General features: G+C 44.0%; 1 protein-coding gene across 6 annotated transcripts in view; it reads right to left on the bottom strand.

Annotated features, from left to right (window-relative positions):
* PNPLA7 (patatin like phospholipase domain containing 7) overlaps positions 1-22,445 on the bottom strand; it is a 414,014-nt gene that overhangs the window by 168,433 nt on the left and 223,136 nt on the right. For all 6 annotated transcript variants that reach the window (XM_038374480.2, XM_043499152.1, XM_043499151.1 and 3 more), the window contains one exon: positions 4,053-4,202. In XM_038374480.2, coding sequence (XP_038230408.1) covers positions 4,053-4,202 — 150 coding nt within the window. The remainder of the gene's footprint in view (positions 1-4,052; positions 4,203-22,445) is intronic.

The raw sequence follows: 22,445 nt of genomic DNA, 5'->3' as shown, positions 1-22,445 counted from the left end.
CTGCTCCATTCTTCAGCTGATGAGGTTGTTATTGTACAGTATTGCCGGCTCACAAGAAGCAAATGAAAAGGACAATAGGGAAGTCAGATGGTAACAAAGGAAAACTTTTAGTGAGCAGCCATTTTGCTTCAAAAATAGGCAGTGTGGCCTTTTTTTTTTTTTTTTTTTAAACATACTAAAGTTATCTGCCGGGCACTTAGGATCCAGCTGTAATTTTCTGCAGTAAATCATAACGATATCATATTATGGAGAGATCAAAAGCAGTTTAGGTTGCAATCTAGCTTCCATTCTGTCTTATCTCCATTCTCTCCCTAACTTTTCCCAGGACAGGGATTGTCCTGAAAAGATTATGATTAACGGGGAGGACAACAATTCCTGCCTTATGATTCCCAACAGGAGAGGACGAACACTTCAAATTGCAAAAGTTTTTAAGTGATTCACAGTTACTATTTTTAACCAAGTATCCCAGGATTCTTTAGCCACTTCTCACACAAGAGTAAACCCTTTACAATGTTAACAAATTCACACATGCTCACACATCTGCACACTGGACTGCACAAAGTGTTATGCTTGAAGAGGTGAAAAAGCCTAATGAACTGCCCAGTTTAACATGTCCCCACTTATCGTTTCTTGCACACAGAAGTTGGAGATTCTAAGCTGGTTGATTACTAGGACATTTACCTTTTCAAGCATAAAAGTGTCTACAGTTCCATAAGGTGGGGGCTTCCTCCCAGCACCCTGCAAAGCATGTCCTTGACTCCTTGGCAGCTCCCGTGTGGAGCTCTCAAGCTCCTGCTCCTCAACTCTGCAGCAGAAGGGCATCCCAGGAACGCCACACAAAATGGAAGTCTCTGCTGCTTCTCTGCAATTGAGCTCAGAACCCTCCCCTTTCCTTGCTCTGTTCTGGAGCCCAGCAGGTGGGCAGTGGGATTCCACTCTCCAGCAGAGCTTCAGGTGCACAAAGCCTTCAAAGTACGAACACCAGCCCCAGCCCCACACTACCCTCAGTGTCTTTTCTGTGTTAAAGAGCCAAGAGCCCTTCTCCTTTGTCCATCTTAGGACATGTATTTATATGTATTAACAAGAAGGGTAGCTCTGGAGATCCATACATGAAATGAAGTACAAAGCACAGAATGAACTATGCATCTTGCCTCTGAAACTGCAGCTACCAGCATAGCAACATAAAAATTCTAGAATTTAGTGGGAACTGGAGTGCTAGCACTCCCAGCACCAGCTGTCTATCAGGCCATATCTTCTGGACCAACAAGTAAGTTTTAAATGAACAAAGTCTACTTTTTATTAACTTATAGCAGCATTCAGAAAGGTATTTTCTATCAGTTAACATAATCATTTATGTCCATCACCAAACGTACATAAATTATTTCACGTCATGCCAGTTAAAGTCCTCCAGTTCCATTTTGAGATTTCACTAAGATTCAGAGCTAACTATGCTGATTATTTCATAGAATTACTTCAGAAATCCAGTATAGTTGTAGCCATATTGGTCCCAAGATATTAGAGAGACAAAGTGGGTGAGGTCATATATTTTATTGGACCAACTTCTGTTGGTGAGAAAGACAAGCTTTTAAGCCACACAGAGCTTAACAACAACTATGGGTGAAATCAGACAATGCTTTGGAATGAATTCACACAGGAAAAGACAAAAACATCCTATCACCTGTGGGTGAATACTTTTGATAAAGCAATCATTCTATAGCTGACCTATCAGTCCTCATCCTCAAAGGAAACCTGAACAATATTTTCTAAAGACGAGCCTTGGATCTTAAATTCATTACTTTGCTAAATGCTGAAAATCATGGACTGAACAGGGACACCGGATTTATGGCTTATTACAACAATCTGTAAACCACTAACTCCCCCTTTTGTCCTATGACTTCAGAGGTGTTTGTAAATGGGCCAATCTACCATGAATGGTTCCTTACAATATGTGCTAACTACTTATGCTCAACAATCTGCTCCATCTTGGATTTTGCTGAGATGCTGGGAGTACCTTTCCCAAACCTGAAGAAGAGCTCTGTGGGCTAGTCTACACTAGAGGCGCTACATCAGTGCAGCTGCATTGCTGTAGCGTGTCCAGTGAAGATGTTCTATGTGGATGGGAGAGAACTCTTCCATCAGAATAATAAATCCACCTCCACAACAGTGGTAGATATTCAGCAGGAGAAGCTCTCCCACTGATATAACACAGTCCACAAGGGCACTTAGGTCGGTGTAACGAACTTTGCTCACAGATGGCTTAATCAGACCCCTGAGTGAGGCAAGTTATACCGAAGTAGGATAGATCTGGCCGGTGTGGCTCGAAAGCTTGTCTCTCTCACCAACAGAAGCTTGCCCAATAAAATATATTACTTCACTCACCTTGTGTTTCAGAAATCCAGACATTCTCATGACCAGCTAGTAGTTTGGATTCAAAAACACATGAAGCGTGAAACGGGATAGCTTGTCTTGATGAACCATTTGCTGTTCAAGTAAATTGGATTTTTTTTTTTTTAGGGAGACAGCCAAGTAACCATGTCATTCCATTTGGTAATTATGTAGGGTGGCATATTAGCTCATGACAGGATTATTATTACTGAAGGAACAAAACAGGACGTTTTCCCTGAAGTTTCAAATTCTCCATACCTAAGTCCTCTCTGTGCATATGCATCGTGATGACCACTTCTTACACTAAATAAATTAGATCAAAGGGACACTGTTCAAGGTATTATGTCTAAAGAACTAACTACAATAATGGTCCTTCTCTCTAAGACATGGCCTGCAGGGTTCTTTCTGGGTATCTGTTTCAAACTCAACATGCATGCCACAAGGGAACATAAAACTAGAAATTTTTCCAGTGTTTCTTACAAAATGCCAGTAAAATAGGTGCACACATGCCCTCTCGTTCACAGAGCATGTCCAATACCCACTGATATCCTCCAATGATGCCAACAGGCATTGTGTCAGACCCCTAGTGCATGGTGGTTATTGTTAATGCACCATGTAGATGAGTGTACACGTGTACCTTCTTGTTTACGGGAATCTCACAAGCAGGTTGATATGCGTTTTTCCCGAAAGAAAAACTGGTGTCAATGGAAGGGATCTGAAAATAAGCCTTAAAATGTTACAGGGCAACAACTCCATAGGCACGACAGTAATGTCCCTTGAGCAGCAAAGCACTAGTCTTACACATAAGTTGCTCTATCTCCACTGTCTATCCCCTTCTCTTTCCTTTAAATAAAATGACATGAGGACAGCAGCTCTAACATGTACAGTCATGGGCCCAGTAAAAAGGAGGACGGGGTAAGCAGGGAATGGCACATAACCCTTATGTTTTCCACACATTACATTTTACTTTGTGGAAATAACCTGTAGATGGGCATGAGTTGCAGGAAAGCTCCCAGTAACACCCAAAACACTCAACAGCAGGTTGGTAACTGCGGTGCCAGTTGGCTTCAATGCGGAGACATGCGACCAACATGCCCATTTTTCCTCGTTAAATTTCTCCAGACAAATGAAAAGGAACCCATCCAGCACTGAAGAGGCACAAGCCCACCATACGCGGGGCTAGAAACCAGGGTGAAGAAAACAAATGAGGCTCAAGGGCACTTCCACAACTTTTGAGAACTCTAAACAAGAATTTAGTGTTACATATTCACATCACCATGCATTTTGAAGGACAATCTTGTTTGGAACAGCATCTCCTGGAACACCCCCATGACTACTATAACTAATGCATATTACTGGCTGAGTTCTGATGCCTCTCAGGAATCACAGGGCTTGCGCTGTACCATGGAGTTTCTCCAATTATATTAAAAGCAGTAGAGAAAGGGTTAATTAAAAGAAGCAATAATCAGTTTTTAAAATCCTGGGAAAAGACTTTCACGACAACAGACATGATTTTGTTTTACCGAATAAAATGCCCCATTCTGTGCCCTTGTTGTAGAATTTCCCTTCCAAGCCAAGCAGCAGCCTGCCATACACAGTGACAGACAGCCTGACTGATGCTTTGCTAGAACGTTACGATTTGCAGTCACATACAGACAAGCTCTTACCAATAGCACTGACAGCGTGTTTGAGCTCCAAAGTAAAGGCAGTAAGTGGTACCTCTTCAGACACTGGCATGATTGCTACGGTGGAGAGGTTGCTGGCAGCGTTTCCAGCATCCCACTTGCTGCCAGTGGTATGCAATCCAAGAGGATGACCTGCCAAAAAAAGTATGTAATTAGCCACCAAGAAAGCTGCATGCCCTTTTGGTACCAGGTCTCCTTTTCAATTGTCAGGCTATAGGGAAATAATTATTTAATTATTTAATCTATGAGATGCACAATATCCTCTATTTACGCCAAGGGGAAGATTACAGACTATTCCATTCTAGACAGGGTGCATGCAGACTCTTATTTCAATTGCTGAAGGGGCAGGCTTTGGGTAAAATTCAGGCAACGTCAGAATTCAGATTCTGAGACTATGTGAAGTGGGATGCATTTTCACCTAATTCAGGCTCCCCTGAGAGACCAAAGATGCTTCTCAGCCTATCAGAGTTCAGCCCTGGCATAATGAATTTAGACGGCAGGCATCCTCTTGGCCTGGGAAAGAACTCATTTAGTTAACAAAAAGTAACAACCTATTTTCATGGGTCAAAGGATTCTAGGAATTAACACACACTTTGTATAGTCTTCCCAATCAGGGAAATAAACAAATATCCAGGAGGTCATTTCAGGTATGGGCCATTTTAGGGTTTGAAATCTCCACTGTCCTTTCTTTTTGCATTTGTGGTGGAGAATTCTAGACCACTGAGGGAACGTGATAAGGAAAGGACCATTTCCACAATAGGAAAGTGCTCTCTCACTTTTCACACTAATAACTGCAGGTTCCTATTAAGCAGCTTTCTTGATTTCTGCATTAATGTGAGTGAACAAGCACATCTTACCAGAACCCTGCAGTACTTTATTTTCTGGTATTAAACGTGAAGATTCCTACTTTACACAGGCTGGCGTTAGACTTGCTGGGTCCCAGGACAGAAACTAAGGAGTGGGACCCCATTCTGCCTTCCTTACCTGCTTGCACACTGGATTTCTGCAATGTTTTGGATTTATGAATATTGTGACAGTCATATTACTACTACTCCTGGGGGAATTCTGCGACAAAAAAATTAAAAATTCTACACCCGATATTTTAAAATTCTGCAAAATTCTGCATATTTTATTTGTCAAAATAACACCATATAATCACACCGGTTTCAATTATTTTGGTAATTTATTTCAAAACACCTGTCAGCAAATATGTCTGTAACAATACAGACACACACACACAAATTCCCCCAGGAGTAGAAAGTTAAAGAAACTCCGACGACAACCCAGTACCTGTTTCTCTGCTCCCTCTCCCCACCTCCAGAGCCCAGCCCTGGGGCACGACCCCCAGCCCAGATACACACATCACCACCAAGATCCCAGCTGAGGGGTGCCACCCCAGCTCAGATACCTGCACCCCCGCTCCCCAAGATTCCAGCTGTGGCTCCCTCCCCCCCGCCTGAGCCCAGGTATCCAGAGGGAGAAACAGCCTGATGCTGGGTCCTGGGGTTGCATGGAGTTTCCTGCGCGCCACCTCCTTACTTCAGGGTGTGTTAAGAACTGCAGTGGTGCAGAATTTCCCCAGGAGCATACTACTATGATTACTGCTACTACTATCATTCATAATAATCATAATAATACAGTATAAAAAGGACTTTTATGCAAGAAAATAACCAAATCAAAACACATTGACAAACTCATCTAAATCACTTGGAAGTGGACCCTCCTTGCCTTTGAGGAGGCAAATTCTTCAATTATTTTAGAGATGTCCAACTTGCAACAAATTTCGTGTTCAACTGAAGTCTCAGACAGACCATTCAGACGATCTTGTGAATAGTTCTTCAGTAACTTTAAGCGCGAGAAGCTTCTCTCTCCTGAGGCCATGGTTATGGGTACAGACAAAAAGGAAACACAATGCAATGCTTAGGTTTGGGTACAGATCCAACAACTTTTCAGCGTAGAATTAGTTTAACATCACCAGAGGCAAATTAGACACGCCAGCTGACAAAGCATTTACAGCTGGGAATCTGGAGATTCAAGTCATCAGCATCAATGTCACCCATTTCTTGAGCCAAATGCTTGCAACTTTGCGGGCTGAAGGTGACGGCTAGTGGCATCCCTACAGTGGGGCTCTGAAGGAGTTTGCTTACGTGACTGATTTGAAACAAAACACATACAACAATGAAGATTATGAAGTGCCCTGAATAGATCTCTCATGGAAGGCTTCTTGCCTCTGAGGCTGTCATACCATCTCTTTTCTGAACTGCATGATCGACGAGTGCTTCAAGAGCACACTGCACTTCAGTTAGGTGATATCAAAGCACCTTAAAATGGTCAATATGAGACTCCCAGTGAGCGTCTGACAATTATTTGATCGTAAGCTAGGTAATGTACTTTTAAGTATGGACCAGCGCTGAGTAGAAGAACTGAAAACAAGAAAAACCACACGGTGACACCCCAAAAAATGTCACATATAGCCCAGATATTTAGTAGCATCCAAGATGACCAAATTCATACCGTAACTGCCATAGGGCATGGACAATGTTTTTTTGTTAATGACTATATTCTTTTTTGGACATCTTTTGTCCTTCATATTGCTTCCATTGTCATAGCTTTGTCTTCTGCAGTCATAAACACTAATTTTCAAGTTCTCAAGGTGGACGAAGAAAGTGTCACATAGCATCTTGCCAGTAGTGGCCTCAACAGCAAGGAATCCAGTAAAATGTTCTGTAGCTGAAGCCCCAAGAGACAGTTCACAACTAAACAACACGGAGTGTAACTGACAGTTGCTCAGTGTGGCTGCTGTCAACAGTTCTGTCCATGATCACACCAAACATTCTGTATGATTAACTCTTTCAGCAATGACACGAAGGATGTACTTTCCCATTCTAGCAATCAATTCATTTTTAATATCTTTGCTGAGGTAATGATCAGTAATAAATCTTTTCTCAATTCACTGATGTTCATTCATTACGGGGTCAAATTTTGCCAACAGTTCAACCTGACCAAGGAAATTTCCATTGCTTGGGTCATGTTGTTTTTCTGTAGTTCCACGAAAATCCAGATTCCACTCTACTTAACAACTATGCAAATGACTTTCATTACAACAGCTCCCCAATAATTCCTTTCCATTGCAATTAATTCCATATCACCACTGATCCCTGCTTTCAGATTCTGCCATGCCTCCATACTGCATAAATGTGCTGATGAGCCTTCATGCTCTTTGAGACAAGAACGAATGTGCTTCCACGTATTGAAGCCGTCCTTCAAAAAGGAATGATTGCATTTTCCAAAAAGAGTACAACAAAACAAAATACTTTATCTGCAGACATTGAAAACAGAAGCCAGGATCAGAGAATTGTGTCACCATTTTTAAGGTTAATCTAATAGTTCTCCTTTGTAAAGCATCAGACAATGTCAGAATGATCTCAGTAGACTCACCTCACAGATCAATGTCCTCAGATTTGACCTGAGCATTATCCCCAGTTTCAGGTTGCTTCTCAAACTTCAAAGGTGACTTCTCAGTGGACAGAGTGACAGAAGTCAAACATTCCCCACTTTCTGCCTCTTATAGTGTGAAGAATGTAGCTAATTTAGGATATTTTCCCAAGCGTTTGGCCTTTTCCTCAGAAACACATCTTTTTTCAGCGCCACTGGGATATGAGCATTTCATCTCTGGCTCTACTTTTTCCCTCCATAATTTTATATAACTTATTAGTGGTTTTGTTTAACTTAAACCTAATGTAATTTTAATGGAAAATAAAGTACTTTTTTCAAACACCCCAAATCCCAAGCTCGCCTCAGTGGTCACCTAATTTTACTCCACTATCTTTCTTCAATCTAACACCAATCGAACACAAGTGATTCGTTCTTTCTAAGTGAAGATGTAACAAATAAAAGAAACATGATGAAGCTGCAATTCAGTAAGCAAATGAGTTTGCAAAAAATATGCAATACAAATTTGTTGTGCAATACAGTAATTTTTTTTTTTTAGATTTTAGTACAGCAATTTTCAAACGTTGTGAGTGGAGTCCCCACTTTGAGTTATAATTTTGTTTGTGCTCCCCCAATACCTACTCCTCCCCTCTCAAGATTTTTGGGGGGAGGTGAGTGCAATAGTCTCTAGAGGTGGGGCCAGCACTGGGTGCAGAGGCGTTGACACTGACCCACAGGTTGGGTGGCTCACTGAAGTGAGTCAGAGGGTGGAGGTAGCGCTCCCTCCCCACCACCTGGAGTGGGAGCCAGAGGCCGAGCCCTGCCACCTATAAGTTAGTTTCGCAGAGCCTCCTATGGGATGGGGTCCTGGGCAATTGCCCTGCTTGTTGCCTCTTACCGCTGGCCCTAACTTTAGAACCCCAATTGTTCTGTTGCTTAGGTAGCACAAGCCAGCACGGCAATGAGCTATTTCTTTGTCAAAAGCATCAATTATGTCTAATGATCTCTATCCCATTTCTCAGGTCCCTAGACCCTGGCTATGGAATATTCTGAAGGAACAGCTAACGTAAAATAGGCTGCAACATTATCGTGAATATATAAACATCACACACAGTAGATACTAAATAAGAGATAATTCACTGCATTCAATTTTTCATTTGACCCCATATATACATTTCATTTATCGTTTAGGCAACGTCTAAACACCCTTTCCAAATACACACACAACACAATTAGACATTTTTCTTTTTGTTTCTGATGAATTTGAAAGTCGTGAGGGTTCAAAGTTCAAAATGTTCACTGCCTTCAACTTACGCAGTTAAAAAAAATAGTTAACACCTGTTCCCTGTGTTCCTTTTATTTCAGCTGGTTGGCTCAGCGCAAACTTATGAGTTTATAAAAAACAGATCCTATCAAACTAACTCAGTATCTTTTTTTTAATGAGATTATAAGTCTGATTGATCAAAGTAATAGTGTTGATGTAACATACTTAGACTTCTGTAAGATATTGCATGATATTTTAATTAAAAAAACTAAAAAGGTATCACATTAATATAGTACATATTAAATGGATTAAAAGCTGGCTAACTGATACAAATGTATTATAAATAGGGAACTATCACTAGTGGGGTCCTGCAGGGATTGAGTCCTTTGCCGTACACCATTTTACATTTTGATTAATGAGCTGGAAAAAAAGCATAAAATCATCGCTGATAAAGTCTGCACATGACACCTGTCAGGGTTCCCTCCCCACGCTGAACTCTAGAGTACACACGTGGGGACCCGCATGAAAGACCCCCTAGGCTTATTTCTATCAGTTTAGGTTAAAAACTTCCCAGGCACAAATTCTCCCTTGTACCTTGGGTTTAAGTAACTCTGCCACCACTAAGTGATTTAACAAAGAACCAGGGAAAAGGACCAGCTGGAGTTAGTCTTCCCGCAGCAATCCCCCCAAGCCCTTACACCCCCTTTCCTGGGGAGGCTTGAGAATAATATCCTAACCAATTGGTTACAAAATGATCAAAGACCCAAACCTCTGGGTCTTGGAACAATGGAAAAATCAGTCAGGTTCTTAAAAGAAGGATTTTATTTTAAAAAAAAAAGTTAATAATTCTCTCTGTAAAATCAGGATGGAAAATACAGGGTATTCAGATTAAAATCACAGAGGATCCCCCTCTGGGCAAAACCTTAAAGTTACAGAAAACAGGAATAAACCTCCCTCTTAACACAGGGAAAATTCACAAGAAAAACAAGATAAACTAATCCGCCTTGTCTGGCTTACCTATACTGGTTGCAATATTGGAGACTTGGATTGGGATGGGTTGGAGAAGACAGATTTCTGTCTGGCCCCTCTCAGTCCCAAGAGAGAACCCCCACACAAAACAAATAGCACAAACAAAACCTTCCCCCCTCCCAAGATTTGAAAGCATCTTCTTTCCCCATTGGTCCTGTTGGTCAGGTGTCAACCAGGCTATTTGAGCTTCTTAAACCCTTACAGGTAAGGAGGAATTCTAGGCTACCCTTAGCTGTATGACAGGTTTCAGAGTAGCAGCCGTGTTAGTCTGTATTCACAAAAAGAAAAGGAGGACTTGTGGCACCTTAGAGACTAACAAATTTATTTGAGCATAAGCTTTCATGAACTACAGCTCACTTCATCGGATGCATTCAGTGGCATTTATGACAACACCAAAAGAGTGGTAAATAATGAAGAGCACAGGTCACTAATTTGGTGTTGCTGTCGATTTTGTATTGTTAACTGTACTTGTGTTATTTTGCATATGGAGATAATCTATAAGTAATGGACTAAGCCCTCCAAACCCTGCAGTGTACTAGACAACCCAGACCCAACCTGCTCGGGCCCACTACAATGGGAAGTCTGGAACACTAATTGGAATAGGTGTGGTATGCCCGTATGAGAGAAGGTGCAGGGCACTATACTACACAAGGGGAAGTGGGACAAATGGAATAGCGACACCTTCCACCTTGATGCCTGGCCCTATCAGGAAATGTGTCGCCATATGTCCTATGCTTTTCCAGGGATACCGGGGCAGGAGGATCCCAAAAGAAAAAAAAGGGGTGGAGTGTTAGGATATAGATATTCAGGACTGTCTGTAAAGGCCTATATGCTAAGAATTTAAGTGTATTCTTATCACTTGGCTAGTTCTAGAGGTATAAACGAAAGAATCAAAATCACTGTCTGCCGGTGTAAGGGCCTTCTCTTACCGTGACAGTCTGAGGCCCTGTGCTTAGGCTAAGGCCTTTGGCTAAGCAGCAGAGGCAGCCATAAGCTGGGAAGCGAATGGTCAGATCCTCACATTCCAACCTAGTCACAGTGAAATAAGGTGCTATTGGGCTGTCAGGAATACAATCCTGTCCTGATAATGCCCATCGCCTCCAGAGAAAGGGAAGTGCCTAGAAGATGCAAAAGGAAACTTAGTTTGAGAGCATCCTGTCTGGCAAGAACTCACTTATCAATAGCTGGGATGTGAAATCCTCACTTCTGTATTGTTTTGTCATTATAGTTCCCACTTTGCTATTGTTTGTCTGTATAATCTCTGTCTGGTTCTGTGATTGTTCCTGTCTGCTGTATAATTAATTTTGCTGGGTGTAAACTAATTAAGGTGGTGGGATATAATCAGTTAATGTATAATGTAACGTTACAATATGTTAGGATTGGTTAGTTAAATTTCAGTAAAATGATTGGTTAAGGTATAGCTAAGCAGAACTCAAGTTTTACTATAGTCTGCAGTCAGTCAGGAAGTGAGTGGGTGTGTGTGGAGGGGAAATGGGAACAGGGAATGGGGATGGGGAAATTGGAATCATATTTGGCTAAGGGCAGGAATGGGAACAGGGACACAGGTAAGGCTCTGTGGTGTCAGAGCTGGGAAGGGGGACACTGAGGAAGGGAACTGGAATCATGCTTGCTGGAAGTTCACCCCAATAAACATCAAATTGTTTGCACCTTTGGACTTCGGGTACTGTTCCTCTCTGTTCATGCGCGAAGGACCAGGGAAGTAAGTGGGTGAAGGAATAAGCCCCCTAACATCTAAAATCACTAATATACAGCCATCTGGCTTGCCTGTAAGCAGAGGATAAGCAAATAATATGCGTTTTCAAATGTCTAACTGAAAACACTGTGACAAAGCTCTGTCCTTGCCTCCGTGTGTCCCACGTTTCCTGGCGGATTTCGCTAGCTTCAGAGGCTCACTGTGACCCTCCACATAACCCTTCTTTCTCTAGAGACAAGAGTCACAGTCTACTGAGCCATTTTCATCATAAGCCAGCGAGGGAGGTGAGGAGAAGTTATCCTTCCTTGCACAGTCTCTGTTATCTCCCAGTCTCAGTGATTAATTGGGGGCAAAGGTGGGGGGGGGAGCCCGGGCCCACCCTCTACTCTGGGCTCCAGCCCACGGACCTAATAGTATCAGCTATGGTAGCTGACCTTTTAGAAACATGACATGTACAAGTCCCTGGGCTACTTCCCCCACAACAGCCCTCACTTCCTCAAGCTCCACTTCACCCTTACCTCTGGGCTTCCTTCCTTGTGCCTGATATGGTGTGTACTACTCAGCCTCTCCAACTGCGCAACTTCTTCCCACAGCTCCTGACATGCGCACCCACCTGACTAACTGGGAGGCTTTTAACTAGTTTCAGCCAGCCCCTGGTTGGCTTCAGGTGTCACAATCAACCTAGCCTTCTCCCTGCCTTCTGGAAAGTTCTTAATTGGTCCCAGGTGTCTTAATTGATCTGGAGCAGCTTCCATTTCACTTAACCTGGTACCAGGGATTTGTTTAGTCTGGAGCTAATATATCTATCTCCCACTACTCTTCCATAGCCATCTGGCCTTGCCTCGTCACAATACACTGGCAGATAGCACACCAGACCAAAAACTCTTATCAGGCCTGACACACTCATTGCCTCCAACTCACTGTTGTCATAATCTGTAATGTGCCATGTGCAAATGGTAACACACTGGTCATTAATATTATGTGGTGTATGTACGGGCAGTGTATAAAGAATTATAGAGGTGTGCTGCCAATATGTTCCTAAAATGTGTTTGGCAGATAGTGCCTAAGCCCAGCTAGTCTTCAAAAAAGAAATGCCGTTTCGCCAGTTTGACTGTGTCTCCAGTGTAAATTACGCAAGGTGAGACCAAAGACAATGAAAAGGGCATTTACATGTAAGCAAACAAAGCCATCAGGCGAGCAAGTGGGGGAACATGACCACTTAAGAATCTTGATGGGAAACAGAGGTTGCACCCTCATGAAGCCTTCCTACCTCTTGAAACGGTCAGTGAACTTTGGGAAGACATAAGCAGAAGCAAAAAGCCATTTTGTCATCCATCACCTAAGGCACCAGCACCTTTTGAGCTCATGAAACGTGACTCCTCTTGACCCAGGAGGAAAGAGTAGCTCAAAACTGACAGCATGTGAGAAATCTGCTTAGACAAAGATTGTAACTTGGTGAAATTAAGTTTTAGTCACTAGAAAGTGCATTTTGTTTTGTTTTATTTATATCCATAACTCTCTTCTAGTCTTACTTATTATCACTTAAACATCTGCTCTTTGTTAATAAATTTAGTTTTCTTTTATCACAAAACCATCTCAGTGCTGTGTATTAAACCAAAGGGTAAAATCCTCAACCAAGCACCCAGACTGGTGTGTGCTCTCTCTCCTTGGAGGCAACGAACTTTACTTCTGTAAGGGTCCAGTGAGAGGGACTGGACACTGCAGGGGAGATGGTTTTGGGGAGACTTGGGATTGGACAAGCTGTTGGTGTCACCTGCAAGAAGTAACCAGGCTAGTGGCAGCCAGGGAGAAGCTACTGTACTGTGAGAAGGCTACACTGAGCCAAAGCTGCACAGCACAGAAGCACCCAGGGGTTACAGGGCAGGTGGCGAAAACAACTGGTCTGGGTGAATCCCCAAGTGTCAGAAGTTCTTTGAAATTTCCTGTCAATGTAGATTCCACTTCTGCTGTGCATACACCCCATGCCAGTCAACTCAGATTCTTTTGGCCAGCAGGGTCCACTTATGGCCCAGATTTTCTCGTGTCCCCCAACTGAGAGCATAAAAGGCAGAGCAGATCCAACTTTTTCTCAGTTCCATCAGCAGCACAGAATCCAGATGGTATAAGAGGGAAGGTACAGGAAGGATGGTATAGGAGGGAATCTAGATGTAGTAGCAGGGAAGGAGGGTGGATTGCGGAATCAATGTGGACAACACACGTAGGAATAAAGTCAGAAAAGCCAAAAGCCATGTATAGTTGGACCTTGCAAAGGGAATTAAAACCAACAGTAAAAGGTTCTATAGCCACATAAATAAGAAGAAAACAAAGTGGGACCACTAAACACTGAGGATGGAGTGGAGGTTAAGGATAATCTAGGCATGGCCCAATATCTAAACAAATACTTTGCCTCAGTCTTTACTAAGGTTAAAGAGGATCTTAGGGATAATGGTAGCATAACAAATGGGAATGAGGATATGGAGGTAGATATTATCACATCCGAGGTAGAAGCCAAAAATGAACATCCTAATGGGACTAAATCAGGGAGCTAGGATAATCTTCATCCAAGAATATTAAAGGAACTGGCACATGAAATTGCAAGCCCATTAGCAAAATTTTTTAATGAATCTGTAAATTCAGGGGTTGTACCGTATGACTGGAAAATTGCTAATACAGTTCCTATTTTTAAGGAAGGAAAAAAAGGTGATCCGGGTAACTACAGGCCTGTTAGTTTGACATCTGTAGTATGCAAGGTCTTGGAAAAAAATCTGAAGGAGAAAGTAATTAAGGACATTGAGGTCAGTGGTAATAGGGAAAAAATACAACATGGTTTTACAAAAGGTAGATCGTGTCAAACCAACCTGATCTCCTTCTTTGAGAAAGTAACAGATTTTTTAGACAAAGGAAACGCAGTGGATCTAATTTTCCTCGATTTCAGTAAGGCATTTGATATGGTTCCACATGAGGAATTATTTGCTAAATTGGAAAAGATGGGGATAAATATGAAAATTGAAAGGTGAATAAGGAACTGGTTAAAGGGGAAACTACAATGGGTCACACTGAAAGGTGAACTGTCAGGCTGGAGGGAGGTTACTAGCGGAGTTCCTCAGGGATCGGTTTGGGGACCAATCTTATTTAATCTTTTTATTACTGACTTTGGAATGTGCTAATAAAGTTTTCCATCCCACCATCAACCTCAGCCTGGACCAGTCCACACAAGAGATCCACTTCCTGGACACTACGGTGCTAATAAGTGATGGTCACATAAACACCACCCTATATTGGAAACCTACTGACCGCTATTCCTACCTACATGCCTCCAGCTTTCATCCAGATCATACCACACGATCCATTGTCTACAGCCAAGCTCTACGATATAACCGCATTTGCTCCAACTCCTCAGACAGAGACAAACACCTCCAAGATCTCTATCATGCATTCCTACAACTACAATACCCACCTGCTGAAGTGAAGAAACAGATTGACAGAGCCAGAAGAGTACCCAGAAGTCACCTACTACAGGACAGGCCCAACAAAGAAAATAACAGAACGCCACTAGCCATCACCTTCAGCCCCCAACTAAAACTTCTCCAACGCATCATCAAGGATCTACAACCTATCCTGAAGGACGACCCATCACTCTCACAGATCTTGGGAGACAGGCCAGTCCTTGCCTACAGACAGCCCCCCAACCTGAAGCAAATACTCACCAGCAACCACACACCACACAACAGAATCACTAACCCAGGAACCTATCCTTCCAACAAAGCCCATTGCCAACTCTGTCCACATATCTATTCAGGGGACACCATCATAGGGCCTAATCACATCAGCCACACTATCAGAGGCTCGTTCACCTGCGCATCTACCAATGTGATATATGCCATCATGTGCCAGCAATGCCCCTCGGCCATGTACATTGGCCAAACCGGACAGTCTCTACGTAAAAGAAAAAATTGACACAAATCAGATGTCAAGAATTATAACATTCAAAAACCAGCTGGAGAATACTTCAGTCTCTCCGGTCACTCAATTACAGACTTGAGGGTGGCTATCCTTCAACAAAAAACCTTCAAAAACAGACTCCAAGGAGAGACTGCTGAATTGGAATTAATTTGCAAACTGGATACAATTAACTTAGGCTTGAATAGAGACTGGGAATGGATGAGTCATTACACTAAGTAAAACTATTTCCCCATGTTATTTCTCCCCCCCACCCCACCCCCCACTGTTCCTCAGATGTTCTTGTTAACTGCTGGAAATAGCCTACCTTGCTTGTCACCATGAAAGGTTTTCCTCTTTTCCCCCCCCTGCTGCTGGTGATGGCTCATCTTAAGTGATCACTCTCCTTACAGTGTGTATGATAAACCCATTGTTTCATGATCTCTGTGTGTGTATATAAATCTCCCCTCTGTATTTTCCACCAAATGCATCCGATGAAGTGAGCTGTAGCTCACGAAAGCTTATGCTCAAATAAATTTGTTAGTCTCTAAGATGCCACAAGTACTCCTTTTCTTTTTGCGAATACAGACTAACACGGCTGCTACTCTGAAACCTAATAAAGTTTGCGGATGACATGAAGCTGGGAGGTATTGCCAATACAGAGAAGGACCGGGATATCATACAGGAAGATCTGGATGATATCCCGGTAAACTAGAGTAATAGTAATAGAATGAAATTTAATAGTGAAAAGTGTAAGGTCATGCATTTAGGGATTAATAACAAGAATTTGTGTTATAAACTGGGGAAGCAGCACTTGGAAATAACAGAGGAGGAGAAGACCCTCGAAGTATTGGTTGATCACAGGATGACTATGAGCCGCCAATGTGATATGTCCGTGAAAAAAGCTAATGTCATCTTAGGATGCATCAGGCGAGGTATTTCCAATAAAGATAAGGAGGTGTTAGTACTGTTATACAAGGCATTGGTGAGACCTCATCTGGAATATTGTGTGCAGTTCTGGTCTCCCATGTTTAAGAAAGATGAATTCAAATCGAACAGGTACAGAGAAGGGCTACTAGAATGATCCAGGGAACGGAAAACCTGTCTTATGAAAGGAGACTCAATGAGCTTGGCTTGTTTAGCCTAACCAAAAGAAGGCTGAGGGGAGATATGATTGCTCTCTATAAATATATCAGAGGGATAAATACCGTGGAGGGAGAAGAATGTGGACCCAAGAACACATGGGTATAAACTGGCCCTCAGGAAGTTTAGACTTGAAATTAGACGAAGGTTTCTAACCATCAGAGGAGTGAAGTTCTGGAACAGCCTTCCAAGGGAAGCAGTGGGAGCAAACGACATATCTGGCTTCAAGACTAAGCTTGATAAGTTTATGGAAGGGATGATATGATGGGATAGCTTAATTTTGGCAATTAATTGATCTTCAACTATTAGCGGTAGATATGCCCAATGGCCTGTGATGGGATGTTAGATGGGGTGAGATACGAGTTACTACAGAGAATTCTTTCCTGGGTGTCTGGCTGGTGAGTCTTGACCACATGCTCAGGGTTTAACTGATCGCCATATTTGGGGTCGGGAAGGAATTTTCCCCCAGAGCATATTGGAAGAGGCCCTGGGGTTTTTCACCCTCCTCTGCAGCATGGGGCAAGGGTCACTTACTGGAGGATTCTCTGCACCTCAAGGTCTTTAAACCACGACTCGAGGACTTCAATAGCTCAGACATAAGTTAGAGGTTTGTTACAGGAGTGGGTGGGTGAGATTCTGTGACCTGTGTTGTGCAGGAGGTCAGACTAGATGATCACAATGGTACCTTCTGACCTTAAAGTCTATGATGCTATGATTCTAACACATCTCAAAGAACCACCGTTATTGTAGGGTAGGTAACCATTCTCTCTTCTTCAAGTGATTGTCCACCTGGATTCCTCTTCTGGTTTTTAGCAAACAGAGGACTCCTTGCACCCACTTCCTGATTACGACGTCAATTTAAAATAATGATTTGAAGACTGCTCTATCAGATCTTGAGGCTTGAATTAAGAAACAGTGCTGGGTGAATGTGTGGACTGATCCCCACATAGCTGCCCTGCAAATTTCTGGAATTGGGAGACGCCACAGAAATGGCCTGAGCCGTGGTGGAATAGGCTCTAACCTTCATGGATGGATCTAATCTAAATTAATCATAGCATTCCCTAATACAACAGTCTTTGGGTTGATATTGCCTCATCTTTCACCCTTTTTACAACTATCAACAGCAAGCAGGGTCTTTCTTCCCGGACCAGAAGATCACAGTACAGGAAGTTGAAAGATCACAGAAAGATCAAAGATCACTGTGACCAGAAGATCACAGTACAGGACGGCTACAGATTTGTGTATGTCCAGGGATCATACCCAACCTTCTCCTTTGGAGTACAATGCAGCGAGTGCTGTTCTTCAGCAGGGCCAAACTGCAGAGGGATGGGTGTTGAGTGTAGTGGGTAGTGCGAGTCCACACTGCTGGACTGTGAGGAAGAAGGAGTGGAATGCTGCAGGTAGAGTGGAGCCAGGAGGTTAATAACAGTGTGTTGGTGGTGTGGGGGGTGGTACATGGGCAAGTTTTGTGACAGCGGCTGCAGGGGAGGGCGGGTGCGGAGGTGCTTGGTTTGAAGAGCTAGTATCGCCTGGAGCATGTCTACTTGGCGCTCCATAATGTTTAAGAGCTGCTCCATGACTTCCTTCTGGTGTGTCGCGTTCTCCTTTCGGTCTCTCTTCTCATTGTCCAGCCACTCCTGCGATTCCTGTTTCTCAGCGGCGGAATGCATCATAACCTCACGGAGAAAGTCCTCCTTAGTTCTTCGTGGTCACTTTGTAATTCTGCGCAGCCGTTCTGTCGCCGATAAAGGAGACTGGCCTCCCAAGGCCATCTCTGTGAAGTTTAAATGCAACATTTTACAGAAGCAGTATTGTTTGTAACACAGACAACACTGATTCAGTGCTTTAAAACACAGCCAGTACTCACACACCTGTCACTAACTGGCTGACCCCAGGCAAGCACACATGGGCCACAAGACCCCCCAAAATGGTCAGTAGCTGCAGGTGCAAGGTGAATCTCTCTTCCTGGACCCTGCTGTACACTGGGCATGTGGCTGTTGGGGAGAACCAGCACTGTCGGGGGTGGCCTGATAATCATTCCTGTCCCCACACTTTCCACAGGATGTGATCATTATGGAAGATATCTCGCTGCTGAGGGTGAGCAGGAAATCAAGAGAGGGTCTTCTCCAAGCCTGTGGCTTCTGCCCTGGCCCCTATGCGGCTCGCCTGTTTGCAGCAATGGTCCTCTCCCCCCTCCCACCCATGACAGCACAATGGCGTGGGAAAGTTACCCTTAATGGGGCAATAAACAAAGCAGCTCTGCTGGGGAACCTGCAGCAGTGGATTGCCCAGTATCTCCATGAGAGTTTCCTGGAGATCTCTGAGGGAGATTCCCATGAAGTGAGGGAGTCTAAAAACAGCCTGTTCTGCCACTTAGAATAGGCATGCGGTGGGAGACAAGCCTGCTTTCTGCAACCTTCCTTCCCCCAACAAATCGCTTCAGCAATTCCCCAAATCAGATCCACTTATCAGGGGTCTCCTCTCCTGTTTGTGCTTCGCCAAGATCCGACTGCTATGACTGGCTAGGCTCCTCCAGGTAGAAAAGAGCTCCTGACTGCCTGCATCTCTGGTCTCCGAGCTATCCTCTGCCTCTGGGTCCCCCTCCCCCTCTTTGTTCAAGATTTCCTTCTCCTGGCTCGGTTCACTCTTGACTGGCACATGAGCCAATGAAGTATCAACAGGGGCCTTTGCAGTGGAGGTGGGGCCGCCACCGAGTATCGCATCCAGCCCTTTGTAGAACCGGCAGCTCCTGGTGGGAAAAGCACCACAGCGACAGTTTGCCTCCCACACCTTGTAGTAGGCGTTCTGCAGCTCCTTCACTTTGACCCTGCAGTGTGTCCTGGTCATGGCCCCTTTCTGTCATGCATCGTGAAATCTGCCCATAGATATCCTAATTCCTATGGCTGGAGCGCAGCTGGTACTGCACAGCTATCTCTCCCCAAATGCCGATGAGATCCAGCAGCTCGGCATTGCTCCAAGCGGGGAATCGCCTGGTGCATGGAGCAAGCGCAGTCACCTGGAAAGATGCGCTGAGACCACTGCTCGCATCACCCAGAAAACAGGAAGGGGGTTTTCAAATTTCCCAAGGAATGTCCGAGGTGGGACTCCTGGTTGGTCACCTGAGGGCAGGGCAGTAGAGTTCAAACTGATGGCCAGAGAGGTGAGAACAGGCATTGTGGGACACCTCCTGGAGGCCAATCGCAACGCTGTAATCACCCTGGTGCCTACACTGGCACAGCGGCGCTGTACCCCCAGCACAGAAAGCTCTACGGAGCTCGTCGGAGTCTTTTTTTTTTTTTTTTTTAAACAGTGCGACAACTATGTAGTTTCTGCGCACTAAGTGGCTTAGCAGTGTGCGCACCTCTGGAGTTACAGCGCAGAAAGCTGTTTTACTGCACAGAAAGTTGCCATTGTAGACAGGGCCTGCATTTCCTTAGACCCTTGATAGTAACATGATTGGTGGATTAACATACGTTACCCCGGGAGTCTATGATATGAGAAAAACATCCAACAGGGATTCTTGGCTCAGACTCCTGCTCTTGAGCAGAATGCTTGGCATTTCCTTTTCCAATCTGAAGCAAACAGCAGAAGAGGCTCTGCAGGATCAAGTACCTGACAATCTATTCATGGTTGTCAGTGAATTGACTGCTAAGCTGCTCCACTAGACCTTTCTGTAAGAGGTGCAGAGCTACTAGCATGATTTGACAATTAATGTATCAGGTCCAGAGATGAACAGTTTCTTTGGAAAGAGAAGATCGTGCTCCTCCCTGTCTTGTATTACCCGGATTGTCAGTCTGCACAGCAAGGGTAGAAATGCTTTGCACACTAGAGGAATTGTTGTGACTTCTAGTATACCTATGTGAAAACAAACCTCCTCAGGAATCTAGAGGCCTTGGGTTTGAATGTACTCTAGGTAAGCCCCCTATCTGAATGCAGAGGCATCCTCCGCCAGCCTACTGGTAGATGATGGTAGCGAAAATGGTACTTCTTTGTATACCCAAATAGGGTACTTCCACTAATTGAAGATGAGAGTACTTTTTGGGGACCTGCACCTCATGTCCATGTGATCACCATTGGGTAGATGCACTGATTTCAACCACCTGTTGCAAGGAACTTGGTGATGTCTGGCATATAATCATTGAATATCAGGGTTGGAAGGGACCTCAGGAGGTCATCTAGTCCAACCCCCTGCTCAAAGCAGGACCAATCCCCAACTAAATCATCCCAGCCAGGGCTTTCTCAAGCCTGACCTTAAAAACCTCAAAGGAAAGAGATTCCAACACCTCCCTAGGTAACGCATTCCAGTGCTTCACCACCACCCTAGTGAAAATTTTTTCCCTAATATCCAATCTAAACCTCCCACACTGCAACTTGAGACCATTACTCCATCTTCTGTAAGCTGGTATCACTGAGAACAGTCTATATCCATCCTCTTTGGACCCTCCTTTCAGGTAGTTGAAAGCAGCTATCAAATCCCACCTCATTCTTCTCTTCTGTAAACAATCCCCGTTCCCTCAGCCTCTCCTCATAAGTCATGTGCACTGGCCCCCAATCATTTGTGTTGCCCTCCACTAGACTCTTTCCAATTTTTCCCACATTCTTCTTGTAGTATGGGGCCCAAAACTGAACACAGTACTCCAGATGAGGCCTCACCAATGCCGAATAGAGGGGAATGATCACGTCCCTCAATCTGCTGGCAATGCTCCTACTTACACTGTTAGTCTTCTTGGCAACAAGGGCACACTGCTGACTCATATCCAGCTTCTCATCCACTGTAACCTCTAGGTCCTTTTCTGCAGAACTGCTGCCTAGCCATTTGGTCCCTAGTCTGTAGCGGTGCATGGGATTCTTCCATCCTAAGTGTAGGATTCTGCACTTGTCCTTGTTGAACCTCCTCAGATTTCTTTTGGCCCAATCCTCTAATTTGTCTAGGGTCCTCTGTATCCTATACCTACCCTCCAGCGTATCTACCTCTCCTCCCAGTTTAGTGTGATCTGCAAACTTGCTGAGGGTGCAATCCACACCATCCTCCAGGTCATTAATGAAGATATTGAACAAAACCAGCCTGAGGACCAACCCTTGTTGGCAGCTGGTATCAAGCAGAGTGTCCCTAGACATGGAGCCATTGATCGCTACTCATTGAGCCTGATGATCGAGCCAGCTTTCTATCCACCTTACACAGTCCATTCTTTAACTTGCTGGCAAGAATACTGTGGGAGACCATATCAAAAGCTTTGCTGAAGTCAAGAAATAACACGTCCACTGCTTTCCCCTCATCCACAGAGCCAGTTATCTCATCATAGAAGGCAATTAGGTTAGTCAGGCATGACTTGCCCTTGGTGAATCCATGCTGATTGTTCCTGATCACTTTCCTCTCCTCTAAGTGCTTCAGAATTGATTCCTTGAGGACCTGCCCCATGATTTTTCCAGGGACTGAGGTGAGGCTGACTGGCCTTTAGATCCCAGAATCTGGCCCCATGGACTTGTGCTCATCCAACTTTTCTAAATAGTCCCGAACCACTTCTTTCTCCACAGAGGACTGGTCACCTCCTCCCCATACTGTGCTGCCAGGTGCAGTAATCTTGGAGCTGACCTTGTTCGTGAAGACAGAAGCAAAAAACCCACTGAGTACTTCAGCTTTTTCCACATCCTCTGTCACTAGATTCCCTCCCCCATTCAGTAAGGGGCCCACATTTTCCTTGACTTTCTTCTTGTTGCTAAGTTACCTGTAGAAACCCTTCTTGTTACCCTTAACATCCTTTGCTAGTTGAATCTCCAATTGTGATTTGACCTTCCTGATTTCATTTATACGTGTCTGAGCAGTATTATACTCCTCCCTGGTCATTTGTCTAAT

Source organism: Dermochelys coriacea, chromosome 16 (assembly GCF_009764565.3).
Source record: "Dermochelys coriacea isolate rDerCor1 chromosome 16, rDerCor1.pri.v4, whole genome shotgun sequence".
Classification (NCBI taxonomy): domain Eukaryota; kingdom Metazoa; phylum Chordata; order Testudines; family Dermochelyidae; genus Dermochelys; species Dermochelys coriacea.
Note: the sequence above shows the minus strand (reverse complement) of the source record. Positions and strands in the feature narration are given on the sequence as shown.